At 39.0% G+C, this 21,917-nt stretch overlaps 1 protein-coding gene across 4 annotated transcripts in view; it reads right to left on the reverse strand.

The window, feature by feature from the left end:
* The window catches only part of MICU1 (mitochondrial calcium uptake 1), a 265,614-nt gene that overhangs the window by 89,104 nt on the left and 154,593 nt on the right, over window positions 1-21,917 (reverse strand). For all 4 annotated transcript variants that reach the window (XM_066243013.1, XM_066243014.1, XM_066243012.1 and 1 more), the window contains one exon: window positions 7,708-7,905. In XM_066243013.1, coding sequence (XP_066099110.1) covers window positions 7,708-7,905 — 198 coding nt within the window. The remainder of the gene's footprint in view (window positions 1-7,707; window positions 7,906-21,917) is intronic.

Here is a 21,917-nt window from a genome sequence, read left to right on the forward strand (position 1 = left end):
AAAGTACTGTTCTGTTCACCTTTTACAGAATCATTACCAAGGTTGCATTTGTAACATCAAAGGAGCTTTCTATCACCAGGGAAATTCTATCATATATAGTATTTTCAGTCTGAGTCTACAGCCAGAGACCATCTAAGCCACAAATGATAGATAGCAAACTTGAGCTAGAGCATATAAAGAAATTTTCAAGAAATAAAATCAGTTTGTCTTTAGATTTTACCTATCTCCTTGTTTAACTTACCCTGAGAGCTAACATGGTCTCATCAGGACAAGAGATAAGACCTACTTCACAATATGTGGTACAGGGAGAAAATATAAATCAGCTGTGAAAACTACTAACATCAAGTCATGGGTGACTGACTTATAAAGAATTGTTGAAGAGATGGAAAATTTATTCTATTATTTTTATATATTTCTATTTTTACTGCATTTCTTTAGAAAGGGGAAGGAAGAGAGAGTGAGACAGAAAGAAACATCAATTTGTTGTTCCATTTGTTTATTGATTTGTTGATTCTTGTATGTGCACTGACCAGGAATCAAACCTGCAGCCTTGGTGTATCTGGACAACCCTCTAACCAACTATATACAGCCAAGATATACATTTCTAGTTGTAAAAGTAATGATTCTTTCCTAAAACACCTGTTGGTGTCCCAGGCAAAATAAAACTAGTAGGTTGGGTGGATCATGTTACTAACCTAATTTGTTAATTTTTATAGGATAAATAAATACCTGGATTTAATAAATAAGTAAAGGAATGAAAACAAATAACTGAAAGAAGCAAGAAGTAAAAATATTTTATATGGTGAAAGTAACAGTTGCCTTTTTCTTTTACATTTAGTAAAATAATGCTTGCTAGGGCCTTTACCTATCAGAATTTTACAAGGATAAAACAGTTCACGTTAAGTAAATTTTTTAGAAAAAAATAAACTCATAAAAGAATTTTATTATTGTAACCAAATATTAAAGTTATAATTTTTATACAGCTAGGATTGTTACCTTAGAAGTTTTTTTAAAACTTTTAAATATATTCTTGGATCCTTATAAGTTATAAATATCTAAAAGAGACCTGCCTGACCAGGCAGGGGTGCAGTGCATAGAGCATCAGACTGATACGCAGAGGATCCAGGCTCGAAACCCAGAGGTGGCCAGTTTGAGTGCAGGCTCACCAGCTTGAGTGTGTGGTTGCTGGCTTGAGTATGGAATCACAGACATGACTCCATGGTTGCTGGTTTGAGCCCATAGGTCACTGGCTTGAAGCCCAAGGTTGTTGGTTTTACCCAAGGTCACTGGCTTGAGCAAGGGGTCACTCAATCCGCTGTAGCCCCCGGTCAAAGCACATATAAGAAAGCAATCAATGAACAACTAAGGAGCCACAACAAAGAATTGATGATTGATGCTTCTCATCTCTCCGTTCCTGTCTGTTCCTATCTTTCTCTCTTGCTAAAAAAAATAAAAATAAAAATAAAAGAGAGAAATATTCTTTAATACTGCTTTTAGTGATTTTTGATAAATTCAAACTGAAAATATCTACAGATAGAAAAAGAAACTATAGATTTAAAACCATACACATTCTGCTTTTAGAGGCAAAAGTGGAAGAATAAAACAAAGGAAAACCCACCGAACATATTTAATTTTGTTTCTCAGATTTAATTAAATCAAGAGTCAGTCAACTCTCATCTTTGAGTTTATATGAGTCCATTCAAAACTGGGAAACTGACTCATACTGGCTCAAACTGGCTATTAAAAATTTTTTAAATGTTTTGTCAAGAGAGTTCTAGTTCCAGAAAGTGTTTGATTGAAAGCCTTCTTGTCTCCTAGTCTCCTTTTCCATACTCTTTTGGCCAGAAATAAGAGCTGAGGCTGTTTCTTAATATGGTCCTCTGCATCAGGACCATATTAAGCACATTAAAGAGATGAGTACAATGAAGTCAGCTTGATGATGTAAAGGGTAGGTGATACTGAAATTTCCATAGGCACTTTTAATCATGCAGTTGTGGTTACAATATTTTCATGGCTACAACATTTTTAAAGTTCTTTAATTTTTAACTTAAATTAACCCTCTTATTTTTTTTGTTCTACTCTTACTGACAGATGAGGATAATCAGCATAATTCTTTATGTCTCCGTTTTATCTTTCTTCCTGACTGAACAAATCTAATGTCAATTTTTTTTCCTTCAAGGCTAGGAAGATAGAATAGACAATCACTGTTATCCTTTGAACTATATTACTTTGCCTTCAGATAATTGATAGTTATGCCTAAAATGTGATAATCTTATTGGTTATGTAATGAGCATATGAACCTCAAAACTTATTTAAAAAATCATCCTATAGACTGAAATTCTGACAGATCATGCTATTTCAGTTTCCTTGTTTTATATTCTAGAGTTGGTGTCTTCATTCTTGTATAAATTAGTTTTTGCTTTTCTTTGACATGACATTTTTATGTCATTTTCCCCTTCATCAAAATTAAAATTAACCATAATCTTTCAAAGAGTTCTCAATTAACTTTCATTTTTGACTGACATCTTAGTTGCAGCAGTCCACAAGAAATCAATGAATATATATTACTGGAATTAGACTTGGCACCTGTCTCCAAGGAACTCAACTCAAGTTCTTGGTAACTTTAGGTGAAATTTTTAGTAATTTCAAAAGATATTAAAAAAACCAAGTATTACTTCAAAGCTATGTTTTTTGAATTCTGAAATCTTTATTATATGCGGCTTAAGTGTCTGTTTGTCACCGATAGCTTATTGGTTGCTTGCGTAACTGTACTAGCCAATGGGGTGAAGTTGCCACGGCATTCAAATAGTCCCGCCTTCTGGCATGCCACCTCACAAATTGAGGTTAAAGATTGGAGCAATTATCATGCTGTTAAGAAATCTTAACACCAGAAGGGATCTTTGCAATGGTACAAGACTAGAGGTTCTCCAATTGAAAAATAATGTCAAAATAGCTAAGTCTTTGGCTCCTCTAAAGGTGAAATACATGTCACTCCAAGAATTGATTTGGCTCCATCTCAAACAGGGTTGCCGTTTCAATTGAGACATAGACAATTTCCTGTAAAACTTGCCTTTGCTATGACCATCAATAAGTCTCAGGGCCAAACGCTTAAGTGTGTTGGCATTTTTTTACCTGAGCCTGCATTTGGACACGGTCAACTTTATGTTGCCTGTTCAAGAGTTCGTGAAAGAACAGACGTAAAATTAAAAACAATTGATGGTCCTCTGCAAGGCGAGCTTAAAAATGATGGAAAGATCTACACAAGAAATGTTGTGTACAAAGAGATCTTTGACATGTGAATTAACATTTTATTATTTAAATCACCTTTATTTATTGAGCTAGCGGTGGCTCTTAAGAAATGTACCACCAGTGGTTTCCTTCACTGCACTCTACTTTAAACAATTAAGCAAGTAGAAGGGGGAAACCCCGTGGGGCAGTAAGCAAAGGGGCGTCCTCGCCGCCTGCCCTGGGTAATTCAGTTTGAATTAGCAGACATCTTTGCACAAATCATTTTAATTACAATTTATAATATCTAGAACAGCGGTCATTTCGTATGACCGCCGGGCTTTCTAGTAAAGAAATAAGGGTAGAATAAAGCAAAGCTGACCAGAATTAAGAGGATTAAAACATTAAAAAAAGTCTAACAAGCTAATGATTCTTAGAAAAAGAAATTAAATGGCTAGTTTAGGCAGTATCTTCTAAACACAACAGAACAGTATATTTTTTCTTAGTTGTAACACTCAACTTGGGCAAAAGAACTAGAAAAGGATAATGTTGAAGAAATCTAGATATTCAAGAAATTTGACCTTTTTCTCTTCCTAAAATTCAGGACATTTTATTTTTCTTTAGAGCTCCAAATAGGTCACACACAGTAATCTCATCTCAGACTAAAAGTAACAACAATTATATAAAGAATAGAAAATAATTCTGAAAGTCTGAGTTGGAATCCTGATTCAACCATTTAATAGTTCTGTGACTTTTATCTTTGAGTTTCAGTTTCTACATCTGCGACACAGGTATAATATCACTAAAACCAATAGGGTTGTCAGAAATTAAAACAAAGAAAGCATGTAATATATGTAAATTGCCTGGCTTATAGTAGGCACTCAATAAATGTTCAGGGTCATTTCCCTCTTTCCTGACCTGGAAGTTAAATTTGACAGATAAATGGTGTTCTTTTCACTCTGAAAGCAACTCTGGTGAAAAAAAACAACAACACAAAAAACCTAAATGAAACTATGTATAAATCTCCTTGATCTGAAATTTTAAAGTAGAGAAGAAATAAAACCAATGAGATAAAGAAAGAATGATTAAATTATAAAACCCATATGAAAGTTACTATTAATCATTTCCATTTTCTTCTTGGCTGTGATGATGACATATTTCATACTTAATGAGGGGAGAAATTACCCAAACTTTGAAAAGTAAAATCAAATGTTTCATAAAAACAAAAACTGCTCCATTTTCCAGATGTTTTATGAGAAAACTATTTTCAAACTCTTAAGTAAGGCCTTTTGGTCATTTTTCTGAGAAGACCAGTTTAAGTGCCTACTATATGCCAGTAGAGGGCATCCAGGAGAAGGTGAAAGAATACACATTAAAGGCATAGTTAGGTGCCAGGTGGTATATGAGTTTTCTAGGGCTGCCATAACAAAATGTCACCAAATGGATGACTTAAACAACAGAAGTTCATTTTTCTACAGTTCTGGAGGCTGGAAGTCTAAGATCAAGGTACAGGCTGAGTTGGTTTCCTTTGTGGCTTCCCTCCTTGGCTTGCAGCTGGCTGCCCTCTGGTTATCTCTTCACATGATTGTTCCTCTGCAATCATGTACATTTGCACCCCTCGTACCTCCCTGTGAGTACAAATGTTTTCTTCTTATAAAGACACCAGCAGGATTGGATTAGGGCCCACCTGAAAGGCCTCATTTTAACTTAACCACCCCTTTAAAGGCCCTATCTTTAAGTATAATCACATTCTGAGGCACTGGGGGTTAGGGCTTCAACATAGGAATTCTGGGGGAAAATAATTTAGCCCATAAGCAACATCATCCCACTGAAACATTGCCTTTAGGAACTAGGTTCTGAGAGAATAAATAATTCATCAAATGTCACACAGACAGTAAGTGGTGTAAATAAAATTCTTAGCTAAGGTCTCATTATGAGAGAACCCAAACCAATACTCTTCCTACTATTCACACCTTTTCAAAGAACTACCAATCTAGCTGGAAAGGCACAATACTACTGATCCATACAACTTTCAATATAGATGTTATTGATAAGGAGCCACTTATTCACAGGACTTGTGCTGTTATATGGAAAGAATGAATTTGAGGTTTATAAATATTTATTACATATTAGGCTGGGTTCTTTCACAGAAGAGTCAATTGGTTCCCTTAACACCAGGAACTGCAGAGTGGCAATGAGTAATAATAGTCTTGGTATGTCTTGGCCCAAAGTCTACAGATGATCCTAAGTCAAAGTCAAATACAAAAGGGGCTTCTAGAATAGTGTCTTAGATATGACTGTCTATTAGATCTTTTTTCTTTTGTATTTGAATACAGGCTATGTGTAGGTATACAAGTATGAAACCCCTAATCTACTTTATAATATTCTACCTCATTGGAAATCTGTACAATGTATTAGTGGGCTTTTAAATGGATAGCATCTCAGGATAAAAGACAAAAGTCCTATGCCCTGTCTCTTGAGACTCCTACTTGTATGTCCAGAGATTAGTGTTAGGCTAGATTGCAGAACTGGCACCTGCTCCATGCTCTGAATGACCCTTTATGGTTATTTAAAGTTTATTTTTATTATTTATTTATTTTTTGTATTTTTACCAAGTGAGAAGCTGGGGGAGGCAGTCAGACAGACTCCCACATGCGCCCAACCGGGATCCACCCAGCATGCCCACCAGGGGGCAATGCTTAGCCCCTCTGGGGTGTCGCTCCACTGCAATTGGGAGCCATTCCAGTGCCTAAGGCAGAGGCCATCCTCAGTGCCCGGGCCAACTTTGCTCCAATAGCCTTGGCTGCAGAAGGGGAAGAGAGAGATAGAGAGAAATGAGAGGGAGAAGGGTGGAGAAGCAGATGGGCGCTTCTCCTATATGCCTTGGCTGGGAATCGAACCTGGGACTTCCACACGCCAGGCTGACGCTCTACTGCTGAGCCAATTGGCCAGGGCCTGTTTAAAGTTTATTAAAAGTACTATTCTCTAACTACATTTTATGAATCAATACTCTATGTTAAATTGTACCATATTTCCCCATGTATAAGACACACCTTAATTTTGGGGCCCGAAATTTGAAAAAAACAATGTATTACATAAAGTTATTGAACTCAAGTTTTATTCATCATAAATTCATACAATTCCTCATAACTGTCAAAACTCCCATTCATTAGTTTGTCCTCATCTGTGTCTGATAATGAATCACTGTCTTCATATATTAGCTTGTCCTCAGTTCCATTTATGGCATTTGAAATGCCACAACCACTGTATAAGATGCATCCAGTTTTTAGACCCCAAATTTTTCTAAAAAGAAGTGTGTCTTATACATGGGGAACCACGGTAATTAAGTAATTAATAAGTTAAATAATTTACATTCCCAGATTATCATGTTTCCAAAGAAGACCACTCTAGGTATGCATACTAGGGGTCAAGGCATATATCTAGTCTCCTAATACATACCAACTCTTATACAAAAACTGCTGGACTCTTGAAAGCAGGAAATAAAACTCCTGTGTGAAAGATATCCTCCCTCTACCAGAAGGAAAGAAACAAAGAAGGGCAATTGTAGAAAAGTAACTTACATGGAGAGACTACAGAACAATAAGAAACAAAGTCTGCTTTACAAAAATCCTCTCAACTTTGACTCATCTTCTCTGGTGATAAGAATGAAAACTTCGTAAAGGCAAAGTTGCCCATCTTTGTTTAATCTATTTTATAAACACTTAGGCCTAGCTACTTTACAGGGCCTTCCATTTTCCTGTGGGACCTCTCCTGTACATATAAAAATCTTACATATAACTTTTTTAATAGGGACTACAAGAACCTCTTCAAAAAGGCTAAACTGTAGAGATCCATTACATTTTTTAGGTAAGTTATTTGAATATCAATTACACCATTTTCAGAAAACAAGTACAAAAGCACATTTCCAAGTTAGATCTGATTTTTAGTATTATCCTATTTCTGCTTCTCTTCTACAGCATGAATAATGAAGTGTTCTTTTTTAAAAAATATATATTTTAAAATTATAGTTGACATGTAAGAGTTCTTACTAAAAATAGGAATTTGGTAGTAATTTTTCAAACTGTCTCAACTGAGTTAAGTCAGATCGGATCTCCCCTCATCTCCACCATTTGGTACCTTCTACACAATGAGCATAAAACTGGGGATACACACTCAGGCTGAGGACAGCTCTGACCCCTGCATTTCTTCTTCTTCAAGCTGTGTATCCAAAGACAACTAAAATGCTCAATTTAGACATTTTTGCTTTCAGGCCCAGAACCACCTTACTCCAAGACATTTTCATAGAACACACTGTTTTTTGTTCCCATCCACGGTCAGATTGCAAGATTCAAAGCAATCAGTTTTCACAGTTGGGAGGCAGACTGAAAGAATGCGAATAATGCATGTGCTCCCAACCTAGTGGCTCTACATGCATATGTGATGGACAGCGCCATGGCTCCCGGAAAACCAAGGAATACCTACCTCTAGCTTCAGAACATCATGCTGAAGTTTACGCTGAAATTCCAGGAAGTTTTTGATTGTCAGCTTCCCTTTCAGATCAGCTCCAAAAAAGTAGGTTGTGAGGGCTGAACACAAGCCAGACTTGAGGGTGTTACCAGTAGTAGGACGATCTCTGTGACGCATACCCATGCTGGTTTGGGAGCGAATGATGCTCTGAACCTAAAAGAGAAGTAAGTCCCCATCCAGAAAAACATTACACAGTGGAAAAATACAGAAAAGTAAGAAAAATAACTGCCTACTGATTTCTTCTTATTTGTCTACACTGTGCTACAATTTTTTCTTTTAATGCTCACAACAATCCTATGAGAGAAGCTCTCTGATTATCCTTATTTCACAGATGAGAAATTTGAGGCACACAGAGTTGATAAATTCTCAAGGTCAAGTAGCTAGCAAGTAGCAGAACCAGGATTCTATCGCAGATGCCGACAGCATTATAATTGGGACCCTCCGACAAATCTTTCTCACAATAAAAAATCATCAATCTCACAGTAATACCTTTCATATCTCAGGAGAATTTTAAAAAATTCACAACTTTTACTACTGACTCTCTAGTTGTGAAGTGAGACAGCACAGCTACAGGCAAATACTTAACATCTAAGAGAAATAACCTATTTATTAGAATGATACATGAAATACTAAAGTGGTATAAAATAATTCTCCAAAAAAACATGAGGAATTAGTTCAATCTTTGAAAAGTTTTAAATGAGTTTTTTGAGAAAATTTAACTTTTGGGACTAGCAACTATGATCTAACTATATATATAAAGAGCTTTTTGAGGCAAGTTGGTAATTGCTATAGCTTTTTTCTTTAATGAGTTGGTGCAGTCATGGGTTTTTTTGTATTTTTCTGAAATGAGAAGCAGGGAGAAAGAAAGACACTCCCACACGTGCTCAACTGGGATCCACCCAGCATGCCCACCAGAGGGCGATGCTTTGTCCATCTGGGCCATTTGCTCCATTGCAACTGGAGCCATTTTAGCACCTGAGGTGGAGGCCATGAAGCCCTCCTCTGCGCCCAAGCCAACTCTGCTCCAATGGAGCCCTGGCTGCAGGAGGAGAAGAAAGAGACAGAGAGAAAGGAGAGGGGGAAGGGTACAGAAGCGGATGGGCGCTTCTCTTGTGTGCCCTGGCCGGGAATCAAACCCGGGACTTCCAGATGCCGAGCCAACACTCTACCACTGAGCCTACCGGCCAGGGGCCCTGCAGTCTTTTCTACCTCTTTACAAGCTAAAAAACACAGCTACTGAGAATAATTAAAACAGATATATAAGGATAAATAATAAAGGTATGTTATGTAAACAATACACACAGGCTTGATGTTTAAATTGCCAAATTAGAAAAGCATAATACTTAGAAACTTAAGATTTGTAACAATGCATTTAGCTTAGTTAAATATTCTTTCAAAAAATGTCCCATTGATTTAAGAGAGAGAAAGGAAGTGGGGGAGAGAAGAAGGGTGGGGAGGGAGAAGGAAACATAAAGAGAAGCATCAACTCATTGTCCCACTTAGTTATGCATTGATTGCTTCCTGTATGCCCCGACCTAGGATTGAACCAGTGACCTCAGTGTGCCAGGATGATGCTCTGTCACTGAGCAACCCAGCCAGTGCCTACCTCAGTTAAATGTATATTTATTTAGCTTATTGTCTATGACCATAGAGGATTTATTTAAGACCATTTAAAAGTCTCTAGCTCTATAAAGGGTGGAACAGTATAATGCAAAGACACCAGATGGGGAGTCAGGAGACATGGGCTCTGATTCTGCTGCTCTGTAGCAAAAGCAAAATTGATGCAAGTCATTTAACCCCTTTGAACCTTACTTGTCTCATTGGAAGAGTTCACAAAGTACATTATTACTAAGTCTCCTTGTTAGTCTAGGTTAATAACATAACTACTTTTGATCATATTTTTTTCTGGGTTCATGTTTTATCATGTAAATAAGATTGGTTGACATTTGTTTCTCAGACACATGGAGACTTGAAAGCCAGGTATATTATGGATTTTAGTTATTTAAGTTGAAGTTCTTTAGACTTAAAAAAATTTTTTTTTAATTTTTTAGTGAGAGGAGGTGAGACAGAGAGACAGACTCCCACATGCACCCCAACTGGGATCCACCTGGAAAGCCCTCTAGGGGGCGATGCTCTACCCATCTGGGGCCATTGCTCAGTTGCAACTGGAGCCATCTTTTTTAGCACCTGAGGCAGAGGCCATGGAGTCATCCTCAGCACTCAAGGCCAACTTGCTCCAGCCAATTGAGCCATGGCTGCAGAAGGAGAAGAGAGAGAAAGAGAAAGAAAAAGAGAGAGAAGGGGGAGAGGTGGAGAAGCAGATTGTTGCTTCTCCTGTGTGCCTTGACTGGGAATTGAACCTGGGTCTTCCACAGGCCAGGCTGGGGCTCTACTACTGAGCCAACCAGCCAGGGCTTAAACTTTAAAAAAGAAAAGATTTTATTTATTCATTTTAGAGAGAAGAGATGGGTGGGGAGGAGCTGGAAGCATTAACTCCCATATGTGCCTTGACCAAGCAGGTCCAGGGCTTTGAACCGGTGACCCTGGTGTTCCGAACAGTATAATGCACTTTAACCACTGTGCCACCACAGGTCAGGCAGACTTTTTTTTTAAGAGAGAGAGAGAGACAGGGAGAGAGAGAGGGAGGAGAAAGATGAGAAGCATCAACTCGTAGTTGTTTCACTTTAGTTGTTCATTTATTGCTTCTCATATGTGCCTTAAAGTGGGCACTCAAGCCAAATGAGTGACCCTTTGCTCAAGCCAGAATCCTTGGGATCATGTGGATGATCCTGTGCTCAAGCTGATGACCCCACACACAAGCTAGTGACCTTGGGGTTTTGAACCAGGCACCTCAGTGTTTTGGTTCGACACTCTATCCACTGTGCCACCAGCAGTCAGGCAAGTTTTTTAGACTTTAAATTGAAATAGAGGATAATCAGAGAAATGCTTCTTCTATTTGAAGGCAATACAAAATTTATTTTATCGAAGTGTGAGAACTGAAGAATTTTCCATAGTAGTGAGCATCAACATCAGCATGTACTATGATTTAAATTGTGTCCATGGCTATAAATATTACATCTTATAGCCTTCCTATAGTGGAAACTGTATGTTAGCTTCAAAAGTATGATGCTGACATAACATGTATAAGTGATTGTGGGAAAAGTGCTTTTAGTGAAAATTAATCGTTTATAATAGCGCAGTCCAAATATTGCAGCATTTATATGTAAACTATTACTAACTATAAGTGTTCTTTTTCAAAAATTTTTTTAAAAAGCATGTATTACTAGATTGTGTATGTGTGTGAGAGAGTGTGAGAGAGACAGTTTTCTTAGTATTTCTCAATTGGGAAAGTTTCTTAAAATATTTTTATTTAATAACTTATTAATGTTATATCATGTATCAATCAAAACATATGAATTCAACCAGACATGTGAATGCTTACTATACACTATATGCTGTGGAGAAAATCAAGAGATATATAAAACATGATATCTAAAATTAAATCTCATTCCTTTTCTTCTGTTTCACAACTGAGAGCTATCACTTCTCATACTTTCATACTAAAATCAATTTGTCATGGCTTGGGTGAATGTAGTCTGAATAGTTGATATCTTTTGCTGGGTTAGTTCTGCTTTATGATTTGCTATGAAATGGATTTTAAAAATTTGTGTGATAGCAAAGTCAGAGAAAACTCATACTTATTATTCACAGTTGATAAAGGCTTTTTAGTAATTTGTACTGATGTGTGATCGAAGTATTTTGGAAAAAGATGAATGAAAGAGTAATATATTAGTTTGCTTATGCAACAATTAACTTTGAAGAGACATGAGAATGAAATGTAAGATGACTTCATCCGGTTCTGTTTAACTTTTTTATAAGCTTGTCAAGGAAATACCTGTTTACTTGAAAAATCAGTACAAAATTTGAATGTTTAAAAGCCTGGTGCACTTTCAACTTAATAAGCTATTATATTTCCCAAGAAAGTGAAATGTGGACATATGAAGTAGACACACTTCTGAGAGCCAATCACTCATGAGCTACCTTATAATTCCTTCCTAATTTTCTTCTAAAGAGTTTTTACATCAAGCTTCCCTATGATAAATATAATTGTATCAGGTTAACATGGCCCGGTATCAAGGGATCATAGTAGATGAAAATTAGCATTCCCTTTTCTGATAAGTGAACAGAATGGTATAGGAACTGTCCCAACTCATTCTCCATGTCAGCAGCAATGCCAGAAATAAGACCCATGTGCTCTAAACTCAAATCTAAAGTATCTATAATAGAAGTAGGGAAGTCATGACAATTTTGCTTCTGAGGGGTACCCTAAGTAATTTCTTAGGTTATTTCAAAACCACATTTTTTTCCTACTTATATTTTCTTTCTCTTCATTCCTTCCTTCCCCCCTTTCCCACTTTTATTTCTCTCTCCTGCTTCTTACGCCTGTCTGAAGCCCTCTCTTAGCATTTAATACTAACCAGGCCTTAATCCACCTCTGATAATCGATGAGTAGCATCTCTCAGGCTAATCCTTCCTCATATGGCAATTACATACTACAGACAAAAGACAAAAACTAATTAAAGGCACTAGAGAGTGATCATGGGAAGATATTGGAGGGAAGGCGAGACTCAAAAAGGGAACAGCACTGGTGAGTCTCCCACTTTATATGACTTTCAACCTAAAGGAAGTCCTAGTCTGCATCAGAAGGATTGGTGTCTGTTGTGGACCATAAATGGCAAAAAGCCATTGTAGATTTCAAGGCTTAGCAAAAGGCTAAGTTCTCCCCCTTCCATCTCCATATTTGGCTTTGATGCTGAGTATTTGCACCCACTCCACTTGCTTCCTTGGGTTGCTGGAAGCAATATACATGCCCTGCCTTTGACTCTTTGTTTCAGATGTTGGTAGATTTCACTAATTATCCTGTTTTTGCCTTGGGAGAGTTCTTAGCCTTTGGTGTGCAACTTTGTATCAGGGTCCTTGATTTGCATATGGCTATATAATAAAGTGAACTGGGGCTATGAGGCACTCGGATACTGCCAGGCAGTTTGAGGAGTCCTCCCGGTCCCATTGGTTTTGTTTTGATAAGTGTGTTTCCTTAATTCCGAACCGTTATTAGGAGCCGCGCTGGTCCGTGGCAAGTGGCGCCTGAACAGAAGACTTGAGTATGAGTACGAGGAAACTAAAACTGAAGGAAGGTGATGGAACTCCCCAAAGTGAAGTACGCACAGTGAGTAAAGCAAGTTTTTCGGGGCCCTGGCCGGTTGGCTCAGCGGTAGAGTGTTGGCCTGGCGTGCGGGGGACCCGGGTTCGATTTCCAGCCAGGGCGCAAGGGAGAAGCGCCCATTTGCTTCTCCACCCCCCCCTCCTTCCTCTCTGTCTCTCTCTTCCCCTCCCGCAGTCAAGGCTCCGTTGGAGCAAAGATGGCCCGGGCGCTGGGGATGGCTCCTAGGCCTCTGCCCCAGGTGCTAGAGTGGCTCTGGTCGTGGCAGAGCGACGCCCCAGAGGGGCAGAGCATCGCCCCCTGGTGGGCAGAGCGTCGCCCCTGGTGGGCGTGCCGGGTGGATCCCGGTTGGGTGCGTGCAGGAGTCTGACTGTCTCTCCCCGTTTCCAGCTTCAGGAAGGTGCAGGAAAAAAAAAAAAAAAGAAAAAAGAAAGTTTTTGGGGAAAGTGTAGTTGGGAGTAAAAGAATATGGGACAGATACGGTAAAAAATAAGAGACCTTTTTGTAGAAATGTTTCCGTATGAAGACAACTCGTCTGAAGAGTATCAGGGTGAGCCGGAAACAGAGGGATGTGAATACAAGGATAACTTGGAGAGGATGACAAGGGGGATGAAAAATCCGTGGCTACGGCTGCCTTAGCCGCGGGGCCTCCACTGCCCTCAGCTTCTTCCTATATTCAACCCTCTGCTCCTCCGTTCCCTTATCAGGCTGATTGCGGAGTCTATAGCTCAAAATCTGAGAAATACCCCCTCCAACAATCTATAGACCAGGCTCAAAATGTAGGGAAAACAATAAATGATGGCTTTACCCATTTTTCTGTTGTAGAAAGACAGGATGATACAGGGAGACTAGTGTGAGAACATGAACCTGTACCTTTTAAAGCTCTGAAAGAGCTTAAACTTGTTTGTGTTCAGTATGGGCCTACTGCCCCTTCTTCACTTGGTTTATTAGATACTATTAGGGCAGAGGCTCTTCCCCCAAATGACTGGAAGGTGATTGCTTGTGCTTGTCTCTCCAGTGGTGATTATTTGCTGTGGAAGTTGGACTTTCATGAAGGGGCTGTTGAGGTAGGAGAAAAATCTCAGCATAGTCAACCTGAGCCGCCAGTTACAGCAACTATAGAATTTGAGAATGGATAGGAGATTCAGGTATTAGGAAAGTTACAGCTTTTCCTGTCATGATCTGATTTTCTTTAATGTTTTAACTATGGTCTTCTGAACTATCATTTCGTTTCTTTCTTGTTCTTTGCCTGGAAATTGAAGCAGCGGACCTGTGTTGGATCTGACTATAGAAAATATCCCAGCAGCTGCCGAGAGCAAATTTTCTCGGGTAGATTTTGTTTAGTCACATCCTTCAGTCCCTGTGTCTGAGGATGCCCTGACTAATATCGGGCAGGCATCTTTCTAATCTGCATGTGTTCTGAAATCCCGGGTTTCTCTCTGGTTTGTCTAATTCTTGTTTCTGTTTAGTCTTTGTTTAATGTTGTCAAAATGTGTCTGTTTTTAAGGCCTGAATTAAGTTTTTTTTGCATGCAAAAATTGGAAATGCTGGCTCTAATATTTAGAAAAAATAAAATGTTTTTAGAACTTGTAACGAGTGCTCATTTAAATTTAAGTAAAATAGAATGTAGATCCTTAAGACTTATTGATTTGGTTAGTGCATTGTGAGGTGTGTTCAGAGTTAGGAGCCAAATAGCAACTTAAGTATTAGGAAACTCCTGCAAATCTTCTTTGTCATGCTCTTTTTACTTTAAGTTTTTTGAATACTGATGTACAGGGTCATTCAGCAGCAGAGAGACTCTGGAACCCTGCAAGGAAAGCCTTCCCTGAAGTGCAATGGAGAGACCTGCTCACAGGAATCTGGCAAGGGCCAGACCCTGTTCTCTTATGGGGCTGAGGGTATGTGTGTGTTTTTCCTAGGTCTGCTGAAGCTCTTTGGTGGATCCCTGAACGACTGGTGAGACACCATGATTCTAGATGAGAGACTCACTTCACAAGAGCAATTGCATAAGACTTATTTTACTATACTCTCTTCCCTTTCTCAATTATTATTATCTATTTTTTTTTAATGTTTTAGATTATTTTATTTATTTCCTGCTCCATTGCCTGAAAAAAGGGCGAAAGGAGGGCCTGATTTGGGTGTTGCTGAACAGAAATCTCATATGGCCATCTTGAGATTTCTTGAGAGAGATCTCTGTTTAGTATATATCCTTATTATATTCCTATTAAGGTAGCCCTACTTAAGATCAAGCAGGCCATAGTTTAATCTCTAAAACCCCGGGTTTCACTCTTGATTTGTGTGATTGTATGTAAAGTCTTTGTTTAATGTCTAAGTGTCTTTGTTTATAAGGCCTGAATTAAGTTCTTACATGAAAAAAAATAATAATAATTTTGGAAATGCCGGCTCTAGTATTGAAAACAAAATAAAAATAATTTCATTTCCCTACATAAATATAATTTTGTTTGGAATAAGTAAAGCACACTCATTTTAGATCCAAAAGACTTGCTAATTTAGCCAGGCTGCTCCAGGCCGCAAGTGGAAGGCTTGAAGCAGCATAGATTTACATAATAAAAGTGTAAAGATTCTTTTTACTGTAGGAGAATAATGAAGATCACACTGGGATTTTTCAGTTTTGATATGTACTCTTTAAAGTGCCTGTTAATTAATGTTAAGGGGGTGTTTTGATAAGTGTGGGAATGTTGCTTGAAGGTGCATTTAGTCTATTTTTGTTAAAAGTTAACAAAGTCAAGAATTTCTTGCAATCTTTGAAGTCAAAGTATTTTAAAGTGTGCTTAACATTTGCTTGAAGATCAATTGTAAATAATATAAAAAGAAAGGGGGGGGGGTCATGTCCTGGAGCTCCTGCAGGTCTACCCTGTCATGCTTTTTACTTCAAACAGTTTCTTTTGAATGCTGATGTACAAGAGATGCCAAATTTTTTTGTCCTGCAAACTACTAACCCTTTTTTAATTTTTATTTGATTCAGCTAATAACACTGTTTTGTCTTTTTTCCAAATAGCTCCAGATATATAGGCAGATAGGGACTCTCAAGCCCCTCAGTGAGATCTTCTGAGCACGGCTTTTAAGGTACCAAGAGGCCAAAAAAGCCCAAAGGAGATCAGGTAAAATACTAGCTCTTGGCATATGCCCTCAAAGGCTCCAACGCTCCAACTGGAACTTCATCAGGGCCCTGCTTCAATAGTGGAAAGGATGGTCATTTAAGCCAAAGTCTGCCAGGCTTACATGCCTTTGCTGTGAGGAAGAAGGGACACACTGGAAGGTAGGCTTCCTCCTCGCTCCTCTAAGGGAGGGTTCAGTCTCTTCCAGCCCTGCTCCAGCTACCTGTGACCTAACCTTGCCCAGAATAGTGGGATTCGCCACTGAAGGCTAAATGGTGTCCAGGGCCATCGGCCCCATCTATGACACTGTGGATGAGCCTGGGGTATTTCTTCCAAGTAGCCGGTAGACTGGTCTCATTTACAAGGGCCGCTTAACTATGTCTTGCCTGAATATTCAGGTTTTTTATTCTTCCCTCGAAGATCTCTGTTGTGGGTATTGATAGTCCTGTTTTCTGCTGCTTTGTTTAATATATAGTCTTTCCTTTATTTCTCCTGCCTCAATGCCCCACTCATATTTTAGGCTAGGACCTACTCCTAATTCAGAGCTCCTTTTTTCCTTTTTTGCCAACTTACAAATTTACCTCTGCCACCCAACTTAGTGTATCCCAAGGTTCTCCTCACCACCCCATGGCTGTAAAGCTCCAGTATAGGACCCCTGGGTTCATCCTTCCAGTTTAAAGAAAACGGAAGCTCCGTCTTCATGTTGCTATTGACAGCTTTTCCAGTCTACCTGGGTCATTGCCAGCTGGGAGCAGCGGTAATTGGGACTTTGATGCTAGCTGCAGAGTGTGGAAGTGTGACGGCAATTCCAATGCCATGTGGACTTTTCCTGAATGTGGACTTTTCCTGGACTCCTGCTCCTGTGACAGTTTTTAATGGACTGAACTGGGGTTGGGTTGCATTTACAAAGATTTGGAATGGTGTTGGTGCCGATTTGGACTTGGTGAACACGTTAAGGACATTACTCTTTTATAGATTCTTGTTGTATTAGCTTAAAGAGTTTGCTCAAAGGCTTTAATCACTGTGATGTATTAGTATACTTGTTTTGAATGGGACTACATGAGACTAAGAAGTTTTTGCTCAGCAAGAGAAACTGATAACAAAATAAACAGACAGCCAACTAAATGGGAAATGATATTTTCAAACAACAGCTCAGATAAGGGCCTAATATCCAAAATATACAAAGAACTCATAAAATTCAACAACAAACAAACGAACAATCCAATAAAAAAAATGGGAAGAGGACATGAACAGACACTTCTCCCAGGAAGAAATACAAATGGCCAGCAGAAATATGAAAAGATGCTCATCTTCTTTAGTTATCAGAGAAATGCAAATCAAAACTGCAATAAGATACCACCTCACACCTGTTAGATTAGCTATTATTAGCAAGACAGGTAATAGCAAATGTTGGAGAGGCTGTGGAGAAAAAGGAACCCACATTCACTGTTGGTGGGAATGTAAAGTAGTACAACCATTATGGAAGAAAGTATGGTGGTTCCTCAAAAAACTGAAAATAGAATTACCTTATGACCCAGCAATCCCTCTACTGGGTATATACCCCCAAAACTCAGAAACATTGATACGTGAAGACACATGCTGCCCCATGTTCATTGCAGCATTGTTCACAGTGGCCAGGACATGTAAACAACCAAAAAGCCCGTCAATAGATGACTGGATAAAGAAGATGTGGCACATATACACTATGGAATACTACTCAGCCATAAGAAATGATGACATCGGCCCTGGCCGGTTGGCTCAGCGGTAGAGCGTCGACCTAGCATGCGGAGGACCCGGGTTCGATTCCCGGCCAGGGCACACAGGAGAAGCGCACATTTGCTTCTCCACTCCTCTGCTGCACTTTCCTCTCTGTCTCTCTCTTCCCCTCCCGCAGCCAAGGCTCCACTGGAGCAAAGATGGCCCGGGCGCTGGGGATGGCTCTGTGGCCTCTGCCTCAGGCGCTAGAGTGGCTCTGGTCACAACATGGCGACGCCCAGGATGGGCAGAGCATCGCCCCCTGGTGGGCAGAGCGTCGCCCCATGGTGAGCGTGCCGGGTGGATCCCGGTCGGGCGCATGCGGGAGTCTGTCTGACTGTCTCTCCCTGTTTCCAGCTTCAGAAAAATGAAAAAAAAAAAATTAAAAAAAAAAGAAATGACATCAGATCATTTACAGCAAAATGGTGGGATCTTGATAACATTATACGAAGTGAAATAAGTAAATCAGAAAAAAACAGGAACTGCATTATTCCATATGTAGGTGGGACATAAAAGTGAAACTAGGAGACATTGATAAGAGTGTGGTGGTTACGGGGATAGGGGGAAGAGGGAGAAGGAGAGGGAAAGGGGGAGGGGCACAAAAAAACTGGATAGAAGGTGACAGAGGACAATCTGACTTTGGGTGATGGGTATGCAACATAAGTGAACGAGGAGATAACCTGGACTTGTTATCTTTGAATATATGTATCCTGATTTATTGATGTCACCCCATTAAAAATAAAATTAAAAAAAAAAAAAGGACATTACTCTTTTATAGATTCTTATTATATTAGCTTAAAGAGTTTGCTCAAAGGCTTTAATCACTGTGATGTATTAGTATACTTGTTTTGGGTATCTGTTAGCATTGGCTATACTCATTTTGTGTTTGTTCTGTATTTTTTCCGTCTGCCTACAAATTAGAATCTGGGAAACTAAGAAATCAGATGAGTGCAAATCTCAGTACACAAATTAAAAATAAAAAAGAAAAGGGGGATATGTTGTGGACCATAAATGGGAAAAAGCCATTGTAGATTTCAAGGCTTAGCAAAAGGCTAAGTTCTCCCCCCTCCATCTCCATATTTGGCTTTGATGCTGAGTATTTGCACCCACTCCACTTGCTTCCTTGGGTTGCTAAAGGCAATATACATGCCCTGCCTCTGACTCTTTGTTTCAGATGTTGGTAGATTTCACTAATGTATCCTGTTTTTGCCTTGGCAGAGTTCCTGTCTTAGCCTTGGATGTGCAACTTTGTATCAAGGTCCTTGATTTGCATATGGCTATATAATAAAGCGAACTGAGGCTCTGAGGCACTCGGATTCTGCCAGGCAGTTTGAGGAGTCCTCCCGGTCCCATCGTTTTTGTTTTGATAAGTGTGTTTCCTTAATTCCGCACCATTATTAGGAGCCACGCTGGTCCGCGGCAGGTGTCCTCAGTTTTTCAGGCTTGAAAAACCAGAGGACAGATTTTGGGAAAACTATAACCACTGAAAAGTGAAGGGGAAAATCCTGGCAAGGAGAAGTCCAAAGAGGGGAGACCCAAATTCTGTATATAAACTCCAGCCAAATCCAGTCAAGCTAATAGCCTGCAACAATGAAACAAAATACAAATACTCTTTAAATGAATATAACCAAATCCAGAGTCTATGACATGACATTTATAATATACAGTCTATAATCCAAAATTACTAGACATGTGGAAATGTGAAAATTTGGCTCATTTTCAAGAGAAAAGGCAATCAATGGAGATCAATCTCTAGATGACACAGGTGTTGAAAATGAGCAGACATAGATTTAATTTAATTTAGTTTTGTATTTTTCTTAAGTGGGAAGTGGGGAGGCAGAGGGACAGACTCTAGGATGTGCCTGACTGGGATCCACCTGGCAAACCCACTAGGGGACGATGCTCTGCCCATCTGGGCCATTTGCTCAATTGCAACCAGAGCCATTTTAGCACCTGAGGTGGAGGCCATGGAGCCATCCTCAGCACCCGGGCCAACTGCTTCAATGGAGCCTTGGCTACAGGAGGGGAAGAGAGAGATAGAAGAAAGAGGGCAAAGGTGGAGAAGCAGATGGTCACTTCTCCTGTGTGCCCTAACCAGGAATTGAACCTGGGACAGCCACATGCCGGGTTGACGCTCTACCACTGAGTCAACTGGCGAGGGCAAGCAGACATGGATTTTAAAGTAGTTATTATAATAATACTCAAAGATATAAAATATGCTTTTATTAAGGAAATGATAGGTCATTTCAGATGAAAAAGAAAACTATAAAAATAAAAGTTCTAAAACTGAAGAATGCAACATCCAGAATAAAATTTACTGGACTGTTTAATGGCAGAGATGCTATCTCTGAAGAGTCAGCTGACATGAAGATAAATCAGCAGAAATTACACAGTCTGATAAGTAGAGAAAGGATTGAAAAAAATAAAAAACAGAGCTTCAGAGATTTGTCAGGTAGTGGTTTAACATTTGTGTTACTGGAGTCCCAGACAGATGAGAGAAAATGGGGCCAAAGAAAAAAAATTTAAAGAAATAATAGCTATCCAATTAAAAAATGGGGGGAGGGCCTGAACAGACATTTTTCTCATTAAGACATAAAAACAACAAATAGATATGTGAAAAGATGCTCATCTTCACTAGCTATTAGAGAAATGCAAATCAAAACTACAATGAGATACCACCTCACACCTATTAGATTGGCTTTTATCAACAAGCAGGTAATGACAAGTGTGGAGATGTATGGAGAAAAAGGAACCCTCATTCACTGCTGGTAAGAATGTAAACTGGTATGACCATTATGGAAGACAGTATGGAAGTTTCTTTAAACATTAAGAATGGAACTACCATATGACCCAGCAATCACCTTATTGAGTTTACTCAAAACTCAAAAACATTGGTATGCAAAGACTCATGCATCTCATGTTCATCGCAGCATTATTCATGGTGGCCAAGACATGGAAACAACCAAAGTGTCCCTTGACAGAAGATTGGATAAAGAAGATGTGGTATTGACCCTGGCTGGTTGCCTCAGTGGACAGAGTGTCAGTTTGCTTACAGACGTTCCCGATTTGATTCCCAGTCAGGGCATAGATGAGAAGCAACCAAATGCTTCTCTTCCCTTCCCTTCCAACCCCTCTTCCCTTCTCACAGCCAGTCACTTGATTGGTTTGAGCGTTGGCCTTAGGGGCTGAGAACAGCTTAGCCAATTTGAACACTGGCCCCCAGATGAGGGTTGCCAGGTGGATCCTGGTCAAGGCTCATGTGGGAGTCTGTCTATCTCCCCTGCTCTCAAAAAAAAAAAAAAGTTGTTGGACACATATTCAATGGAGTACTACTTAGCCATAAAAAATGATGCTACATTGCCATTTAAAACAACATGGATGGATTCTGAGAACATTATATTAAGTGAAATAAGTAAATCAGAAAAAGTTAAGAACTAAATTTCATACATCAGTGGGATATAAAACTGAGAAGACTCAAGAACACAAAAGTGAAATAGTGGCAACAGGGAGTAAAGAGGGATAAATATATGGTGATGAAAAACTATTTGACCTTGGGTGAGGGGAAAATAATGCAGCCAACAGTTCAAATGCTATAGGAATGTTCACCTGAAATCTTTATGTTCTTATGGACCAAAGTACCACATTATAATTAATTTCTAAATTAAAAAAAAGAGATAATTGCCAAAAACATCAAATTTAATAAAAACTATAAATTTATAGATACAAGTAGCTCATCAAATACCAAGAAGGATAAATGCAAAGCCAACCACAATGATCATAATCAAATTTCTAGAAAACAAAAAAAAATCTGTAAAGCAGAGCAAGGAAAACAACGTTATTACATATGGGGAACAATGATTCAAATAACCAGTGACTAATCATCAGAGAGAATCAGAAGTAGTGAAGCAGTAATTGAGAATTTTACATCAAATCTATAACTCTGTATCTAGAATTTCCTACCAAAAGGAACGATATAAATTAATTCATTACCAACAGATGTGCACTAGAAGAAATGCCAAAGAAAGTTTTTCCAATTGAAGGGAACTGATACCAGATGGAAACCAGAATAT

The sequence above is a fragment of the Saccopteryx bilineata genome, chromosome 9, assembly GCF_036850765.1.
Source record: "Saccopteryx bilineata isolate mSacBil1 chromosome 9, mSacBil1_pri_phased_curated, whole genome shotgun sequence".
Classification (NCBI taxonomy): domain Eukaryota; kingdom Metazoa; phylum Chordata; class Mammalia; order Chiroptera; family Emballonuridae; genus Saccopteryx; species Saccopteryx bilineata.